General features: G+C 35.8%; 1 protein-coding gene across 1 annotated transcript; it reads right to left on the minus strand.

Annotated features, from left to right (window-relative positions):
- Positions 1-1455: 1455 nt before the first annotated feature.
- LOC113231844 (serine protease gd-like) lies at positions 1456-15416 on the minus strand. Its single transcript, XM_026466379.1, has 7 exons — positions 15183-15416; positions 7690-7869; positions 5636-5861; positions 4209-4321; positions 2783-2944; positions 2159-2321; positions 1456-1766 (listed from the first exon to the last, which is right to left on the minus strand). Exons 1-7 carry the CDS (start codon positions 15414-15416, stop codon positions 1540-1542), a joined length of 1305 nt encoding a protein of 434 aa, XP_026322164.1. The 3' UTR covers positions 1456-1539.
- Positions 15417-15922: the final 506 nt, after the last annotated feature.

The raw sequence follows: 15922 nt of genomic DNA on the forward strand, positions 1-15922 counted from the left end.
CTTATTAAATGTTAACTAGTTACTAAATCATAAACTTATCTTTTTTAGTACGTAAAACATTTCGGTGATAGTTCAAGTAAAAAATAATTAACATAAGCTAAAACGTAATCATTTTGATAACAGTTTTTTCCATCATAACATAAATGAGTAGGTGAGTAACTTAGTTTTTATTTTTTAGAGAAATGAGGTGCTTTGTTGGTCCAAAGCCCGCGAAAAAGTAGGAAGGGAGATGTGAAATCATTGTTAATGTACTGTCTCACTCGGCGCCCGCTTGGTAGTATTCCCATTGCACTCGAAATCAAGCGTAAAGGGAATCGGTTTTTTCCTATGTACACTCCAAAACACATTTGTTGATTTATTTTTTGTTCTATCCCATATCCTAATTTTATTTTAGTCTATGTTAAGTTATAACATGATTTACTATGACATGTGTGAATACGTCTGACTTTCAACTAAACAGCCTGTATTTCGTTTATGTGCTTAACGTTGTGTTGGATAGAAATCATTTGATTCTTATTTATTGATTTCAGTCAAAAAATTATATTTACTTTGCATTTCATCAGCTTAATGCTAGCACTGTGAATTTCTAACTTATAGCCAAGCTACAAAAATTATCTAATAAAAAGAATAGTTATAATATAATTTTGATATTAACTATATTTTAAATACACATAAGACATATTTTATACAGTAACTTTCATTGCATTTTTGATAGCCATTTAAAATAAAATCACCTTATTTGTCTATTTTAAGAGTTGTCAGCTCAAATTAAAATTTTTCCCGCACTGAATAGTTTTTATTGTGCGGGCCGAACGACAGGTCCCTGTCACAGGGACACTGCCTTTATTTCAGAATTTATTTTTTTTACAAACGAAAGCTATTTGAAAAATATAAATAATTATATATAATATAAGAGTGTTCTATTTAGTAAAGTTGATTGAACACAGCGGTTTTCTTGTTAAATTCCGAGATAACTTTGTATTTTTTTCTATCAAGAAATTTTTTATAAATCGTGTTTCCACACCGTATAGTAAGCAGTGCATATCGTTAATTTTACTGTATATTTTTTTCAAAGTGACTGATTCAATACTTTCACTGTTACGTGGAATAAACCAACGCCATTTGAGTTTGTATCAACTCTTAACTAAGCCCAAAAAATATTATTACTGCATACAAATGGCACTAGTAACTTTTAATACTTGAATTATATTAAAACTACGCACAAATTATAATACATATATATATATAAACATAATAAGGGCATTGTTCCGTACATTAAGTAAAAAAATCCTCTGATACTGATATGATATGATTTTTTCAGATTAGTTGTGCCTTTGGAGCGTACCGTATATCCAACAATTATGATCATAAATTACTACAAATAATTAGGTTTTCTTGATTCCGAATATGTACATAACTAAATTGTGCCTTTGTTTCGTTTCGAGGGCAGTAACTATTATATATAGGAACATAAACACTATAATGTTATCTATCACCTTAAAATCTATTAAAAAATTTATATCATATACTATATATATATCACATAATGTTACTTCTGAATTGCAACCCAGAGTGATGGTACAGCCAACCGTAGTGTGGTCCTACGTCAGTGTACACTACGTAGAATTTAGGATCGCATTCTTTGTGGCCAGGGGACACTCCACATCTGGAGAGCACGCCTCGCAGAAACCAGGTGATCAGGTGATCTGTTTGCACGGTTGATACTACTAGACCACCACCGCTATCGCCGTTGCGCGGGTTGATGCCTGTCAAAGTTTAATGTAAAATTATTAGTAAATACCCCAAATCGATCAAAAGAACAATATTATGATCTGCCTTGTATTAGAAAATTAAATATCGATAAGTTTTAGAGTCGACGAGATTCGTCTAACAAAACAGTTAAGGTACTAAAACGGTGCCCCGTAGGACACCATGATTAAACGCCATAAAGTTTACGGAAGGCACAAAATGTTGTCTTGTGGTACGCTATTGACGAACAAACACAAAAAGTTTCGGTCTGACTGGACTCGAACCAAAAGTGTTCCCTCACCGTGGCTACCGTTCTTAAATATTAAAAGTAAATATTAAAACTTAATTTTGTTTAGCCCTCAAATAGATAAAAACCTAAATAGAATTGATTAGCTATTTTTCTATTTACCAGAAGTAGGTCCGAATCCAGCGCAAAAAGTGAATTCGTTAAGCAGACTCCGGTACAGCTTTGGGGAGTAGTTGATACACGTAGAGTCATTTTGCACCATCGTGTATGTAGACCTTAGGATATCTGATAGTTTGTTGTCTTCTGTTGAACCAAACCCTACCACCTGTAACATAAATTTTATTTTTTTCTTCATATTTTGCCATTTTGTTTCTTATTCGCCTCAAGTTAAATTATAAAGAAACTTGCTTTTAAAGTGGAAATTAGAAATAAAATAATTATGTTCATATTTCTAAATAAAACTTAAATTAAAAAAGTACCTACGTAAAAATTTACGAAAAGACGTAGCACTTATATTTTCGTCTTATGTCAATATTATCTGCAGTATTTTCTTCTTATGGAAAATCCCAAGCGGGACTGCAGTGCTACTTGTTAACATGTTTTATTTTATTTCTAATTTCCTTTCAATTAACATATTTATTTCAAATGCCTATTGTTAAATACAATATTATATCGATTTAATTATCAGTTAACGCCATCTATCGTCTTTTCAGGGAACTACAAAATGTTAATAGGTTATTTCATTAAATAAAATATATGGCTTAACTATAGTGCCTTATGACTCACAGTTGCTTGATTTCCGAACAGATTTGATTTATCATAAACAGGTCCCCAAATGCAAATAGGTTGGACAAACTCTGTGAACTTCAGTTTGCTAATTTTAATTACAGCCAAATCTGCTGTTGCGTCAACGTCATTATAACTAGGATGGACTATCACCTTCTCTGCCTGTAATATTAAAAATTAATTAACTAACGTTTATATAATAATATTATAGCTCTAGCATTAACTTTTCAGTTCTAAGTTACATACATTCATGATTGTTTCGTAGCAGTATCTCTTGCTAATAGTCAAGAAATACATCGTACTGAAAAGTGGATGTCGAAAAAGGTTCACAAGCCTTGGAACACGTGTTCTATCCTTCTTGCCATCGTGGTAATATTCGCCATTCAACGTAAAGTACTCGTCAATTGTTGCCCAGGGTACGCTAGATATATAGGAAAGGAGTGATGCGGGGAGACTTCTTTCGTGCATCCCAAAGAAAGATGGCGAAAGCTGCCCCAATAACGACGGAGAGCCGTTCGTGGACTTTGCTAGTATAACTTTGCGTTTTAGTTTATGCCTAATTATCAATATATTTTTGTACATTTTTAGAAGTTTGGAATAAAAAAATTGTAAAACATTGTATTTTAGAATATATGCAAAAACACAACACAATTGACTCAGTTCGACCATAAGTTAGGTAACGTTCTTGTAAGTACATTTAATTTAAACTGATTGAATGTTTACCAAACTGAAGTATTGGTTATTTTAGAGTACACACATAAAACATTAAAGCTATAAAATACTAATTGAAATAATCAATTAAACAGATATGACATAAAGCAAAAAATAAAACACAATATGACAAAAATATTTTGGTCAATATTTAAATGAGAGATAATGAAAGTTGCAAAGGAACGTTTTGACAAGAGACCTCTTGCCAATGTCAATGTCATTTTGATATTGAAAACAGTGCAGAATTTGTGGCAGATTTCTGCCATTTGGGCAGATTTAATTTTTATTCATTTTCATTGCTGCAGAACATGATAAGTTTTAAATGTGGAAGAGTTTGGCAAATTTGGGAATGTTCGGGTAGTTCTTTATTATTTTTGGGAACAAACTGACTACTTGTTGTTTTCTGCTACTAAGAACAAACACCTGAAGCGAAATACAGAACAATGTCATAAATATAACCTATATCAACTTTACAATCCCCGCTTCTACAGGCTGTACTCAATTAGCTTTTTTAATGCTTTGATAATGAATTACAAGTATTGTACGTTCGTTAAGGAGACCTATCTCCTTAACGAACGTCGTCAAACACACCAGTCACAATACGCGGGATGTCGCCATCCTTCTTTCGGGATTCCATTATACCGGAGAAGTAACCATTGTTTCACTGGACTATCACTGCTTCTTCAAATATTAATTAGGATAATGATTTACTTACTATATACATTTGTCGTCCAATTTCATTCATATCCTTATGATTACTAATACCGGCTACAATAATAATTCTTTCTGGATCCAGAGTTTCACCACTTCTTCTTACACAATGTGCAGCTGTAAATAAATTCATACTTTACACAAATGATAGCTTGGATGGATGAAGAATTGTTGTTGACATTATTGAATGTTCAATAATGCACAGCATTTATTATATTAACATCAAGAGTTAATTTATTGTTTGAAAGTTAATAGGAATAGTTTCCAAATTCCATGTAAATATATTAAATTATAATAATTTGAAAACAAAGTTACGGATTAATCCGTTCAGCCGAAAGACGCTGTTGGATATTGGCCTCCTCCAAAGATCGCCGCAAATTTAAATTAATCTTTATTTCTTGAGTAATCAAATTATACTTGACGTCGTCCCTTCCGTCATTATTAACATGACTTCCGTTTAGAAAAATGAGTAAGAAACTCTTGTAAACAGTCATTTGCACACATTAATCATTTACAATTTTTTATTTCAAGTACCAACAGATAGAGACAGCCTGCAAAAGCTGTATAAATAATCTTTATGTTTCACTAAATCTCTGAATCTCGTAAATGGCAAATTTTGCATATCTATGTACTTGTTAAATGAATTTGTCACTTTGTGAAGAAGACTACCAAGAAGAACCAGTCTCCTATTAATGTTATTTCTATTACTATATTTTAATGCCAGGTCTTGCACTGTTTGCGGAAACTTCATAAGATCATCGGTTTTTGTGAGTGGTCTGCCCACGCTTAGTCTCCCAGTACGCTGTCGCCACTCGAGAAGTCTTGGCCCCATTGGACATTTGCAGTACGAGCAACGTACCGCGCCCACTGCGACTAAAACTTTTCGTAGTGAGACTAATAATAATACAGTAGCAGTAGAGTCCTATTACGTTCTACTTACGAGTTCCTGTTGAAAAACGTCATCCAGGAAAGTACCTATTTTTATTACCAAATTGTAGTAATATGAGCATTACCACGTTCCAGTTTTGAAATAGGGCAATAAACTTCAGACATATGTGACTATATGTCTCCAGTTAAATGTACGCATTTGCCATGCCCGACAAATTTTTGCGATTGAAGCTCTGGGTGGCCCTACAACTGCTGTAGGTACGCGTATTGCTTAGTAGTAGACGCACGACTAGTTTGTCTTGTCACCCTTTGAGATGACCTTCAGCCTTCTTCTAAGGCCTATTGTGAGCGATCAAGTCTCAGTGCCATAAGTTATCACTGGCGACACACACTGGTAAAAGATCGTTGTGTTGAGACACTGCAGTATATTGGGCAAACATATATGACGCGTATTTATTTCCATATTACTGTTAATATTAACCTAAATGACGGAATAATATAAGAAAGAAAGAATTTATTGTGATAATAATGAAATTTGTTTACCTGTAACAATCGCTGTCCTGGATATAATATTTCCACCGCATTCATACCACGATAAGGTTAAATTTTCATCTTTATGATACACAGCGACATGCCAGGGCCAGTCGCCAGCTTTAGATTCTGTCCTCACTGAAGTTAGCTCAGCGTGATCCAAAGCTCTTCGACCACAAACATGTTTGTAGAATCTGTTGTCGTCCGTCACATTAAGAGACTCTACTTTTTGAGATGCCTGAAACAAAACACCATCATCGTCGTCATTGTCTTGATTATCACTATCATAATCATCGCTATTAGCAGAGAGAGCTCCTTTTGAAAGAGTTTGCCCAGGAAGTACTACAACTATACCTATTTCTGCCATTAAGCAGACATGGGAGCATGGCTGTGTTTCGGTTTTGAAGGTACTAGGGAAATTATAGGTACATGGGACTTGTCGATTTACGTCCCATATTCTGAGTGGCACTGCAACTGCACGGCTTATTCTTCTCTATACTTGATATCATAAAAAATCTCGAACCCTCCAACTTGATTCCGCGCTAGTCTTATCTATCTGCGGCCCGAGACTTGGATAATATCGAAAGCATAGTAAAAGACATGTTCATTATTAGCGTTCGTACCCCAATATAGGTAAAAGGCAACATTACAGGTTTTACACCTCGGATTGTCTTACCGTATAGGTATATTTTAGACTTAAATTTCATCGTTATCATCTGCCCATTACACGGATTACCGATAAGAAGGGCCAACTTGCACCATGATGACATAATGCGTATTGGAATTATGATTCTTCTTCTACGTGCAGGTCTCGTCAGAATATTTTTCTTAACGTTTAGCGAGAAGTATTGCTACTTATCATCATCATCATTCAGCCATACGACGCCCACTGCTGGACATAGATCTCTCCCAAAGATCTCCACGACGATCGGTCCTGCGCTGCCCATCCATCGGCTTCCCGCGACCTTTACCAGATCGTCGGTCCTGGTGGGGGGCCTACTCTCTGAGCGTCATCCGGTGCACGGTTGCCATTGAAGAACCTTTCCGCCCCAATGGCCATCACTTCTCCTAGCTATGTACCCCGCCCACTGCCACTTCAGCTGAGCAATTCTTCGAGCTATGTCGGTTACCTTAGTTCTCCTACGGATTTTCTTATTTCTGATTCTATCACGTAGGGAAATACCGAGCATCGCTCGCCCCATTGCCCGCTGATTGACCTTAAGCCTTCTTATGAGGCCCATAAGAAGCTAATGCTACTTAACATTCACAAATACACGTACCGCCTTCTACGTACTCCCATGGTAAGTTTTCGAAGAAATTGAGCAAGATTTTCTCGCAGAGCTACCACCGCGAGTATATCTTAAGGCGAGTGACCGGAGGAGACCAAATAATTTAGGTATTTACAATTTAATAACAGTCTTACCAAAATTATATGATATACCTAAGGATATTGTCTAAAGAATGTACTAATTTATTACACGATAGGACGTACTTCACTCGATCAAGTAAAATGCTGAAAACAGGCTAAAATAAAACTCTAAAACGAATTATTTAAGAATAAAATGTCTAACTTTGCGTATAATTTTTATATGGAGACATTTCTCTTTAAGTACTATACAGAACCCGCAAAGTTATTAAATTCAAATTTATACCAAAAATTTGAAAATTTAATCTTTTAAAAACGCGCCGCGGCGCCCACCGGATCAGTCACTATCGGGCGCTTGCCGACGTCGGATCTGTGTCATATTATTATTATCCCGTCTGTTCTTATTTTATTCATATTAATTTTCAGCGCGCGGGTTGCGGGACGCAAGGGCCGCTCCCCCACACCTCGCGTTGAAATACGTCACCTTAAGTGAAACTGTTAAGATATTCAATTGAATTTTATTTAGTAATAACAAAATGAACATTTGATAGAAATTGAACGTATTTTTTTTATTTAATAGACCATCTAAGTAAAATGTATAAATGGTAGATAATAATATCGTTATTTTCTGTTGACAATTTGTGGTATAATTTAGCGATTAACATCAAATATTGTATTAAAATAATGAAAAAACACTCACTTTAATGATGTCGTCGCAAAGTGTTTGGTTGTTTATGGAAAATGTTCTCACAGTTGGCACTTCCGTTTCGAAACTTTCAATTTTAACAAAAAATACGTATCGTGATGGAACACCGTCTTTAGGCTTGAAAGTGTAATTGTGATAATTGTCCTTTACTTTAAAAGTACTGTTTTGTGAAGCCTGAAAACAAAAAAACATAAAAATACAAATTATCCCGAAATCAAGTAACTCACAATTTTGATGGAAAAAATTATTTGCATACAACACAACAACATGTTTAACATAGAGTAGTAGAATAACTAAGAAGTTTTACGCCATTGTCCACCACGATGGTTCAATATGAATTGGCGATCTCACACATTTTGCGAAGGTGTGTGAACCATCTTCGTCATGCACGTTGTTTCTCTTGAGAATTATATCTTTTCTACCTAAACATTTTGAAAAGTACGTAGCTTAGAAATAAAAATCACAGTCGACGTCTTAATTGACAAGCAATAGTTCTGTCAATTTCATTTTCTATGTTTTTTGATTTAAATAAATTCGTTTTTATCAAAGTTGTAAATAACAATAATGTACCAGACAATCACACAAATTACTTGCTCTCGAAGTAAAGTAATTCCCTATGAGAGCAGTACCCAGAACACCCAGACCAGTACCAATTTAGAAAATTTGTTTCCCAAATTGATAAAGTGGTCCTTTTTGTATCGCTAGGAAATGCTTTACGCATACCACTCTCGTTCGGGCTCGGGGGCGCTGCTCCCCCACCCACTAAAACCCAGCGGTTAACTCTCGTCTTGGCTGAAAATTCCCTTCCAGGTATAAGGGCAACCTCAAGGTTGGTATTACGGGTCCCCCGAATCCAGTCTACGGCGGGGGATGGAGGTGCGCGTACTGCCTCCTTCGGCTCTCCGGCCACCGTCTACCAAGCGGGCCAAAGACTACGCTCTCGCAAAAGGAGACCATAGCTTCTCAGCACCTCTCGATGCCGCGCCAAATTGGTCCTACCTCGTCTAGCGTCCACAATGCAAACCGTTGGACCACCGAAGTCGACGTCAAATCACGACCATTATGACCACTTGCACTAAAATTAATTATGTAAATTAAATTAGTCGCAGTAGAGCTCCCAGTAAAAGAGTTCACCCAGGGTAGTACTGCCACCTTACCTATTTCTGCCGCCAAGCAGTAATGTCAGCATTACTATGTTTCTGTTTTAAAGGGTACTGATGAAATTACTGGCACATAGGACTTGTCAACTTATGTCTCAGGGTGACGGGCGCAGTGGCAGTGCCCCTCAGATCTGTTAGAATTTAAGCTCTGAGAGGCACTGCAACTGTTATGGATAGGCGTGTAGCTTACCATCAGGCGCACGACTTGTTCATCCCGTCGCTTAATATTATGAAAAAAATTCATAAATTAATGCTTAAATTGATAATACACTTTTAACACAATACATTAAGAGTGTTTTTTGCATTGCAAGCATTGGTTTAAAACGTACTTTAGTTTAATGTCAGTAATTTTTTTTTTTATTTAGTTTTTTTCTGGCCATGGAAACAAAGTCCTTCAGCCGAAAACATAAAAATAAGTTTTTCTGTAAATATGGCCGCCACAAAGAGGATAGGCAATTTGAGGCGGCGTGCTTGGATTGACTCAGGATTCCTTAAAAAGGGCCGATACCGGTATTTTAGTTCGAGATTCGTATAATTTCGCGTTTTAATCTTCGATTAAGGCACAATAGCACTATCCTATTCCACTTTAAACTAGATTTCACAAAATAATTGAAAGTCAAAATAAAAACGACACTTTTCCCTCCAAAAGGTCCAGAGCGAATCGTTTAATGTCAGTAGACATAAGTGTTGCAAGGTGTTGCCTATGCATCATAATATTTCCTTCAATTTATATTCTATTTGTTTACACTGTTTGATATTATATTAGTTTTAATCCGTGGTAGCCTAATAGTTTCACCTCCTACCTTTTAAGCAGAACGTAGTGGGTTCGAATACAAGCTTATACGTGTAAGTTTTTCAAAATGTATGTGCGAGATTTAATTTGAAATTTGGCACAGGAAAATATCCTCATTGGGCTCGCGTGGAAACCACAGCCCAAGCCACCTCATTGTGAGAGGAAGCCAGTGATAGACTAAATATTGTCATTATATTAATATTTTTGACATCATTCTTCAAATTACATACAAAAGTGAACAAATTTTTAGCATTTCCAACGGTATAATATTTCAGAAAATAAATAAAGTAATACTGACCAATTGCCGAAGAAGGCAAAACATGGAAACTTATCTTGTGACTTGTAAGAATTTCGTTACATTTGCGACAGAAGAAATTGCCTTGATTTCAGTAAATCGCAACCCTTTACGGACTTAAGGTCCACCATATCTAAAAGACCTTTACAATATGACCCTTGTCGCATTCATTGCCATTGACCTTTTGAGAATATGTTCAATATGCTTGTTGTATCGTTTTTTACATTGTATTGTTCTGTATTTACCTTTTTACAAAATGACATATTATTGTGTTTAATAAGTAACTTCCGTGATGCTATTGAAATTGATTTAGAATTATATTATCTTAAATGTTAGTATGTTAATTAACAATAGAATGCGAATAGTGTAGTATGAGCGCATTCTAGTGTTAAAGAGGAAGAAGTGACCAAGACAGAAAGGGTTTCGATGGTTTGATCGTACCAAAAAGAAGGATAATAAATTATTATTAGAATAAAGATCATGGCCCATAATCTGATCCGGTTGATGGACGTTTGTGTACAAAAAAATAAATTAATTTTAAATTTATGCCGATATAAACAACTTTCTATTTTAGTAAAAAAATATTGAAAAGTCTAAAACATATTTTTTTAACTGACTTCAAAAAAAACAGGAGGAGGTGTATGCTTTATGCATATTTTCCGATTTCTCCGTCAATTGTGGACTGATTTAAAAAATTCCTTTTTTGTTTGAAAGGGTACGCTAGCGTGGTGGTCCCATTGTCACCAAGGAATCAGAATCTGATGAGGGGATCCCATAAAAATCGAAAACAGCCGATAAACAAAATTTGGGGTTGCTTTTTCTTTTTCAATGAAAAAGTTACAATTATAATTGTGTGTAAGACTTTCTGTTAAAATAAATATTTATTTATTTATTTGATTACAGACGATGTACATCACACAGTGTTGAAATTTATATCGTTTGTTTTAGATTCAGCAGTAATTTTTTTAGCATTTTTTAGCACTAATTCTTTCATTCGTACCCCGTTGTCGAGCTTGTTTTTGAAAGCTTTAACAGAGACAGCAAAAACAACATCTTCCGGTAGCACGTTCCAATTATGCACCACTCTGTTGCTGAAAAAATTGTGTGCTGCAGGTGTTTTGGAAGGAGCACGACTTAGTTTCGGATGGTGACCACGTGACGGTTTGAAGTTTTTTTTCTTTTAAAGATCTTTTGTATATCTGGTAGATTGGACTGACACATCAGAATTTTATAAGTCTCGACAAGGTCACCACGAAGGCGTCTTTCTTCCAGAGTAGTGAGGCATAATACGCTTAATTGTAATAGGAATAAGACCGAAATCGTTCTTTGGGTGATCAACAATAAATACAGAACATATAAATGTTTGTCACTAACATTACATTGTTTATTATATTAAATATAATTTAACTGCCTCCGTGGCCGAACGGTTACCCTACTGCCACGCAGAGGTCCCAGGTTCGATTCCGGGGCCGGGAGAAATATTTGTATGGCCTACATTTATTTCTCTCGACAGTTTGGGTGTAATTTGTGATTGTCTTTACATCAATTTGCTAAGTTTTATTGGAATCGGTTACCGGAAAGTGCGCGAAACCGGATTCATCCCCTAGTTTGCCATCTTTAGGGGTGGAATATTTTCTTCAAATTTAAATGGAACCACTATCGGTTTACAAGTTATCGCGTAACATACCATAAAGCGACACTTTACATTGTAAAGTACACATTAAAAAAAGACAGAAGCATATGTATCTTGACCACATTGAATAAAGAAGGCCAGGTTAAAAGTTCGAAGAAGAAATGGACATGCATGGAGAATAAGAATAAGATAATGTAAGTGTGTACAGCACAATTTTGCAACCATATTTTAGGCAAATAAATATCTTTTGTTCCTTCATTCGTATCATATATTTGGTACTCCATTTCTTAAACCATTATTCGGCATATAGTTTATGAGTAGCAGTAGAGGTCCTTGTGAAAGACTTTGTCCAGGGAAGTATTGCCAATGTACCTATTTCTAGGTGAGCGTTACTACATGACGGTTACTACGTTCCGGTTCTGGGTGTCTATTCTCGTTCTCGCATGATGCGAATGAAGCTTCATACTTGACATTGTTTTTTTAATATGGTCGATTATTACTTATTTGACAGTAATTGCTTCGGCCTGATGTCGAACTGAGAACCAGAGTACAGGGCCTGAATGATAAGTGGAGTCAAACTTGTTTCAAATCTCAGGGTGACGGGCGCAGTGGCATTGCCCCCCAGGTCTTTGCGATTTAAGCCTCTGAGAGGCACTGCGACTATTGTGGCTAAGAGTGTCACTCATCCCAAGGCGCACGACTTCTTGATCCCGTCACTCGATTACAAACAAAACAGGTATTTAACTGTTAATACAAAGATTTAGAAAAAAATCATTAGGATTTGGCCGGATTCAAACCGAAGTCTTCTAGCAAACCGTGTCAGACGCTAAGCCAACTAAGCCACGGAATAAACCAGCGGACCTTACGAATTTTTCTACGTGCGGATTTTTGTATATGGTTTTTAACGACTTTTTAGCCGTAGCGCCATCTATGAGAAATCTATGAAAGTATTTCGTCGCCCACTTAGGCTTCTTCACAGCTACCAGCCCTGACTAGAGTTGTCGCTATTCACTGTAATTAAGTGTTAATTACAGTGAATAGCGACATCAAAATGGCCGGATTGAAGGATTATTTTCTAAGTGTTCGTGCTTTGCATTACAAGGTGACGCGTTACTTCACAGCGGGTCAGTTGCTTCAGCTTTACCAAGCACAAGTCCGGTCGTGTATCGAGTAATGCTGCCACTTATGGGATGGCTCTCCTAAATACCAACTGGCCACATTGGAGTCCATAGACAAGCGTGCTAAGAGGCTTATAGGTGACTCGGAATCCGTAGAGGCGAAGCTGCAGAGCCTTGAACACCGCCGTAGAGTTGTTAGCTTATCGGTATTCTAAAGGATAAGTCACAGAGAGTGTGCGATGGAATTGCATAATTTGATTCCGCCTTTCCATCATCGGGGGACTAGATATGGGCTGGGATTCAACTCCTATGTTGTGGATATTCCCTGGATTCACACGAAGCGTTTCGCTTCCACATTTATACGGCGAGTGACTAGGGAGTGGAATCCCCTTCCTGCAGACTTGTTCCCCGAACGCTATAACTTGGACCTTTTCAAGACTAGAGTGAATAGGTATTATTTAAGTGTGCTACATCCTCGACCTCATCGTCACTTTCCTTCAGGTGAGATAGAGGTGAAGTGAACACTTATTTTTTATAAAAAAAAATTACAATAATTATATCAAACTAGCGGAGTAATTTCACATAAAAGAATTGAATCACAATGGTGAAATATCCTGGCATTCAAGAAAACACTTATCAGAAAACAGGTATCTACTAATATTATTTCAAAAGACGGTCTCACGATTCTCAAACCTTGCCAATGTCATTACATAAGGCTCTACAAAATAAAATTTCTGTTAAGGAAATTAATTTTCTATCCTATAAATGTATTGAATTAAACCTCTTACAGGGCAATAAGTTTTATTAGGATTCACCATGTTGAAGAACTTGGTAATATTAACAAAATTGGCATTAATGTCAAAAGTCAATATTTGCTCCGTTATTTCAGGGATCATAAATTTGTTGTAAAAGTAGGTAAATTACTGACAACATATTTACTTGTGATAATAAAATCTACATAGGCAGTTCTTTAATATTTTATTATCACCATGTAACTGAGCACATAAATGAAAAGCAAAAGTTTGCCTCTGGCGTCGTGTGCGTTATAATAATGGCATTTACCGTATTTTTCTTGTTTGTATTGTAATATTAAGTAAATACTAAGTAAAATAACTTGCAACTCGTAATTTTACTTCAAAATGCCATTTCTAATTCTAGCGGAATAGAAATATTTTTAACCTACTTCAAAACGAGGTTGTCAATTCGACTGTATGTTCCTTTTTTTGTATGTATGTTACGCGATAACTCCGGTGTTTGTGAACCGATTTTCATCATTCTTTTTTTTTTTTTTGGTGGAAAGGGGGTACTTCCATAGTGGTTCCATTTCAATTTGAAGAAAATCATCCACCTTTAAGGGTGGCTGTTCACGCATGAAGATTCATTTTTATAAATAGCGCCTAGCTTTAATTTAGGAGCAATTATTTTAATGGTTGATTTTGTTATTTCTCCAAATCAAGGCGTTTTTCTCTCGATATACTTTGAGTAGTGAGAACCGATTTTTATTATCTCCAGTGTCAAGTCCTGTATAGTGGCGAACTAGGGGATATTTCAATAAAACTTAGCACATAGACGTAATTCCACGTACTTTGTTTTAGTACTCTGTACTGAGATTATTTGTGTGTATATTACATATTCATATTTGACATTGTCATTTGATTCATTGGTGTCTTTTAATTTCTTATAATCAATAAATTTTAATACTTGAAAATATTCAAAATTCGTGTTGCGTCCGCGTCTTCGATTTAATCAATCACTTTAGTAAGAGGTTTCTCATCACTAAATAGCGCTGTGACATCATCGGAGGTACAAAAATAAAGCACGCTTGGTTTTACATACCAATCGCGGTACATGCAATGTCTATTATGAGACCTGTAAAGGTCCGAAACGTTGGTTTGTTTGAAAAAAAAAACAATTATTTTCGATTTAGATCCAAAAATAAATTATTTCATTTCTTTAAGAGTCTGTACTACCTCAGATAGAATTTAATTTTGCTAAAAGTGGAACGGCGGGGGCATTGGCTTTATTTCAGAATGTATTTTTTTACAAACAAAATTACAGCCATTTGAGAAATGTATATCGTATAGTATACGTTTAAAAATAAAACTTCATCCTTGACATTATGTTTTGATTTGTTGTATTACTTATTTGACAATTATTGTTACGGCCGGATGTTGGACGGAGAACGGAAGTAGACGCCAAGGAAAGAAAAAAAGGGCACAACTTGTAACAGTTAATGGTTACCAGACGGATCGACGGCAAAAGTCCAAGGGGTCGCTGTTCCACAAGATGGTCCAACCAAGCTTGTACGTACTGCTCTCGGCATGAGTCTCCATGATGCACTCCACCATGCTTAAGACCGCCATAGATGGCACAGCGTCGTCATGCAGAAACAGTTTCCGCGGGATAGCCACGACCCTCAATAATGAGACATACATTGCCCCATAAATGAATGTCCATGAATGAAAAAATATGAAAAACAAGGACTTACCCCATAAATTTTGACTTGTTTGTCAAAGTAAACATTAAACTCCACTTGATTGGCGTATTCAGAGTAGAGATGTAAATTGACAACTCCTTGCCAAAATCTGTCAGAGATTTTATCGAAATGTAAAGCTCCTAAGGCACAAGGCTCGTATCTCGTTAATGGCCCACCACGTAATGCCATGGAGCTTACATTTAACACAGATAAGCACAAACACAATATGATTTTAATGTAATACATTTTAACGCGTTAACTTACTAACTTATGACGATCGTGGAACTTGACTACACTTAAATAGTCTCTTATTAACTGATAATAAATTATTTTATAATTTATGACACTTGTAAAAAATATACATGTACACATTACGGGTAACTCTATCAGTGGTTTATGTAAAGCGTGTTCTTTTAATTAAAAAAAAAACGTACGTTCACGAGGTTTGGAATTAAGAAAATTAGATGCGGTCAATTGAACGTATGGTTTTTAAGTGAAAGTTTTATTGTGACTCAGTTAACTGAAGCTTTGTTTGAATATTCGAATACACTTTTATTAAGGTCAGTTTGGTTAGTCATATTGTATGAGTGTGACAAAGAAATTTTTAACTATGCGGTAACTACTAACCCAGTGACCTAAAGGTGCATTAACCGCGAATTTATTTCAAATATTTTCAGTATCCATAACACCTGTTCATTGTTACAATGTCCGTGTACTTTCTCCTATATTATTTTTAAGTAATAAGTAATCAC

Source organism: Hyposmocoma kahamanoa, unplaced genomic scaffold (assembly GCF_003589595.1).
Source record: "Hyposmocoma kahamanoa isolate Upper Pololo Valley unplaced genomic scaffold, ASM358959v1 66, whole genome shotgun sequence".
NCBI classification, from domain to species: domain Eukaryota; kingdom Metazoa; phylum Arthropoda; class Insecta; order Lepidoptera; family Cosmopterigidae; genus Hyposmocoma; species Hyposmocoma kahamanoa.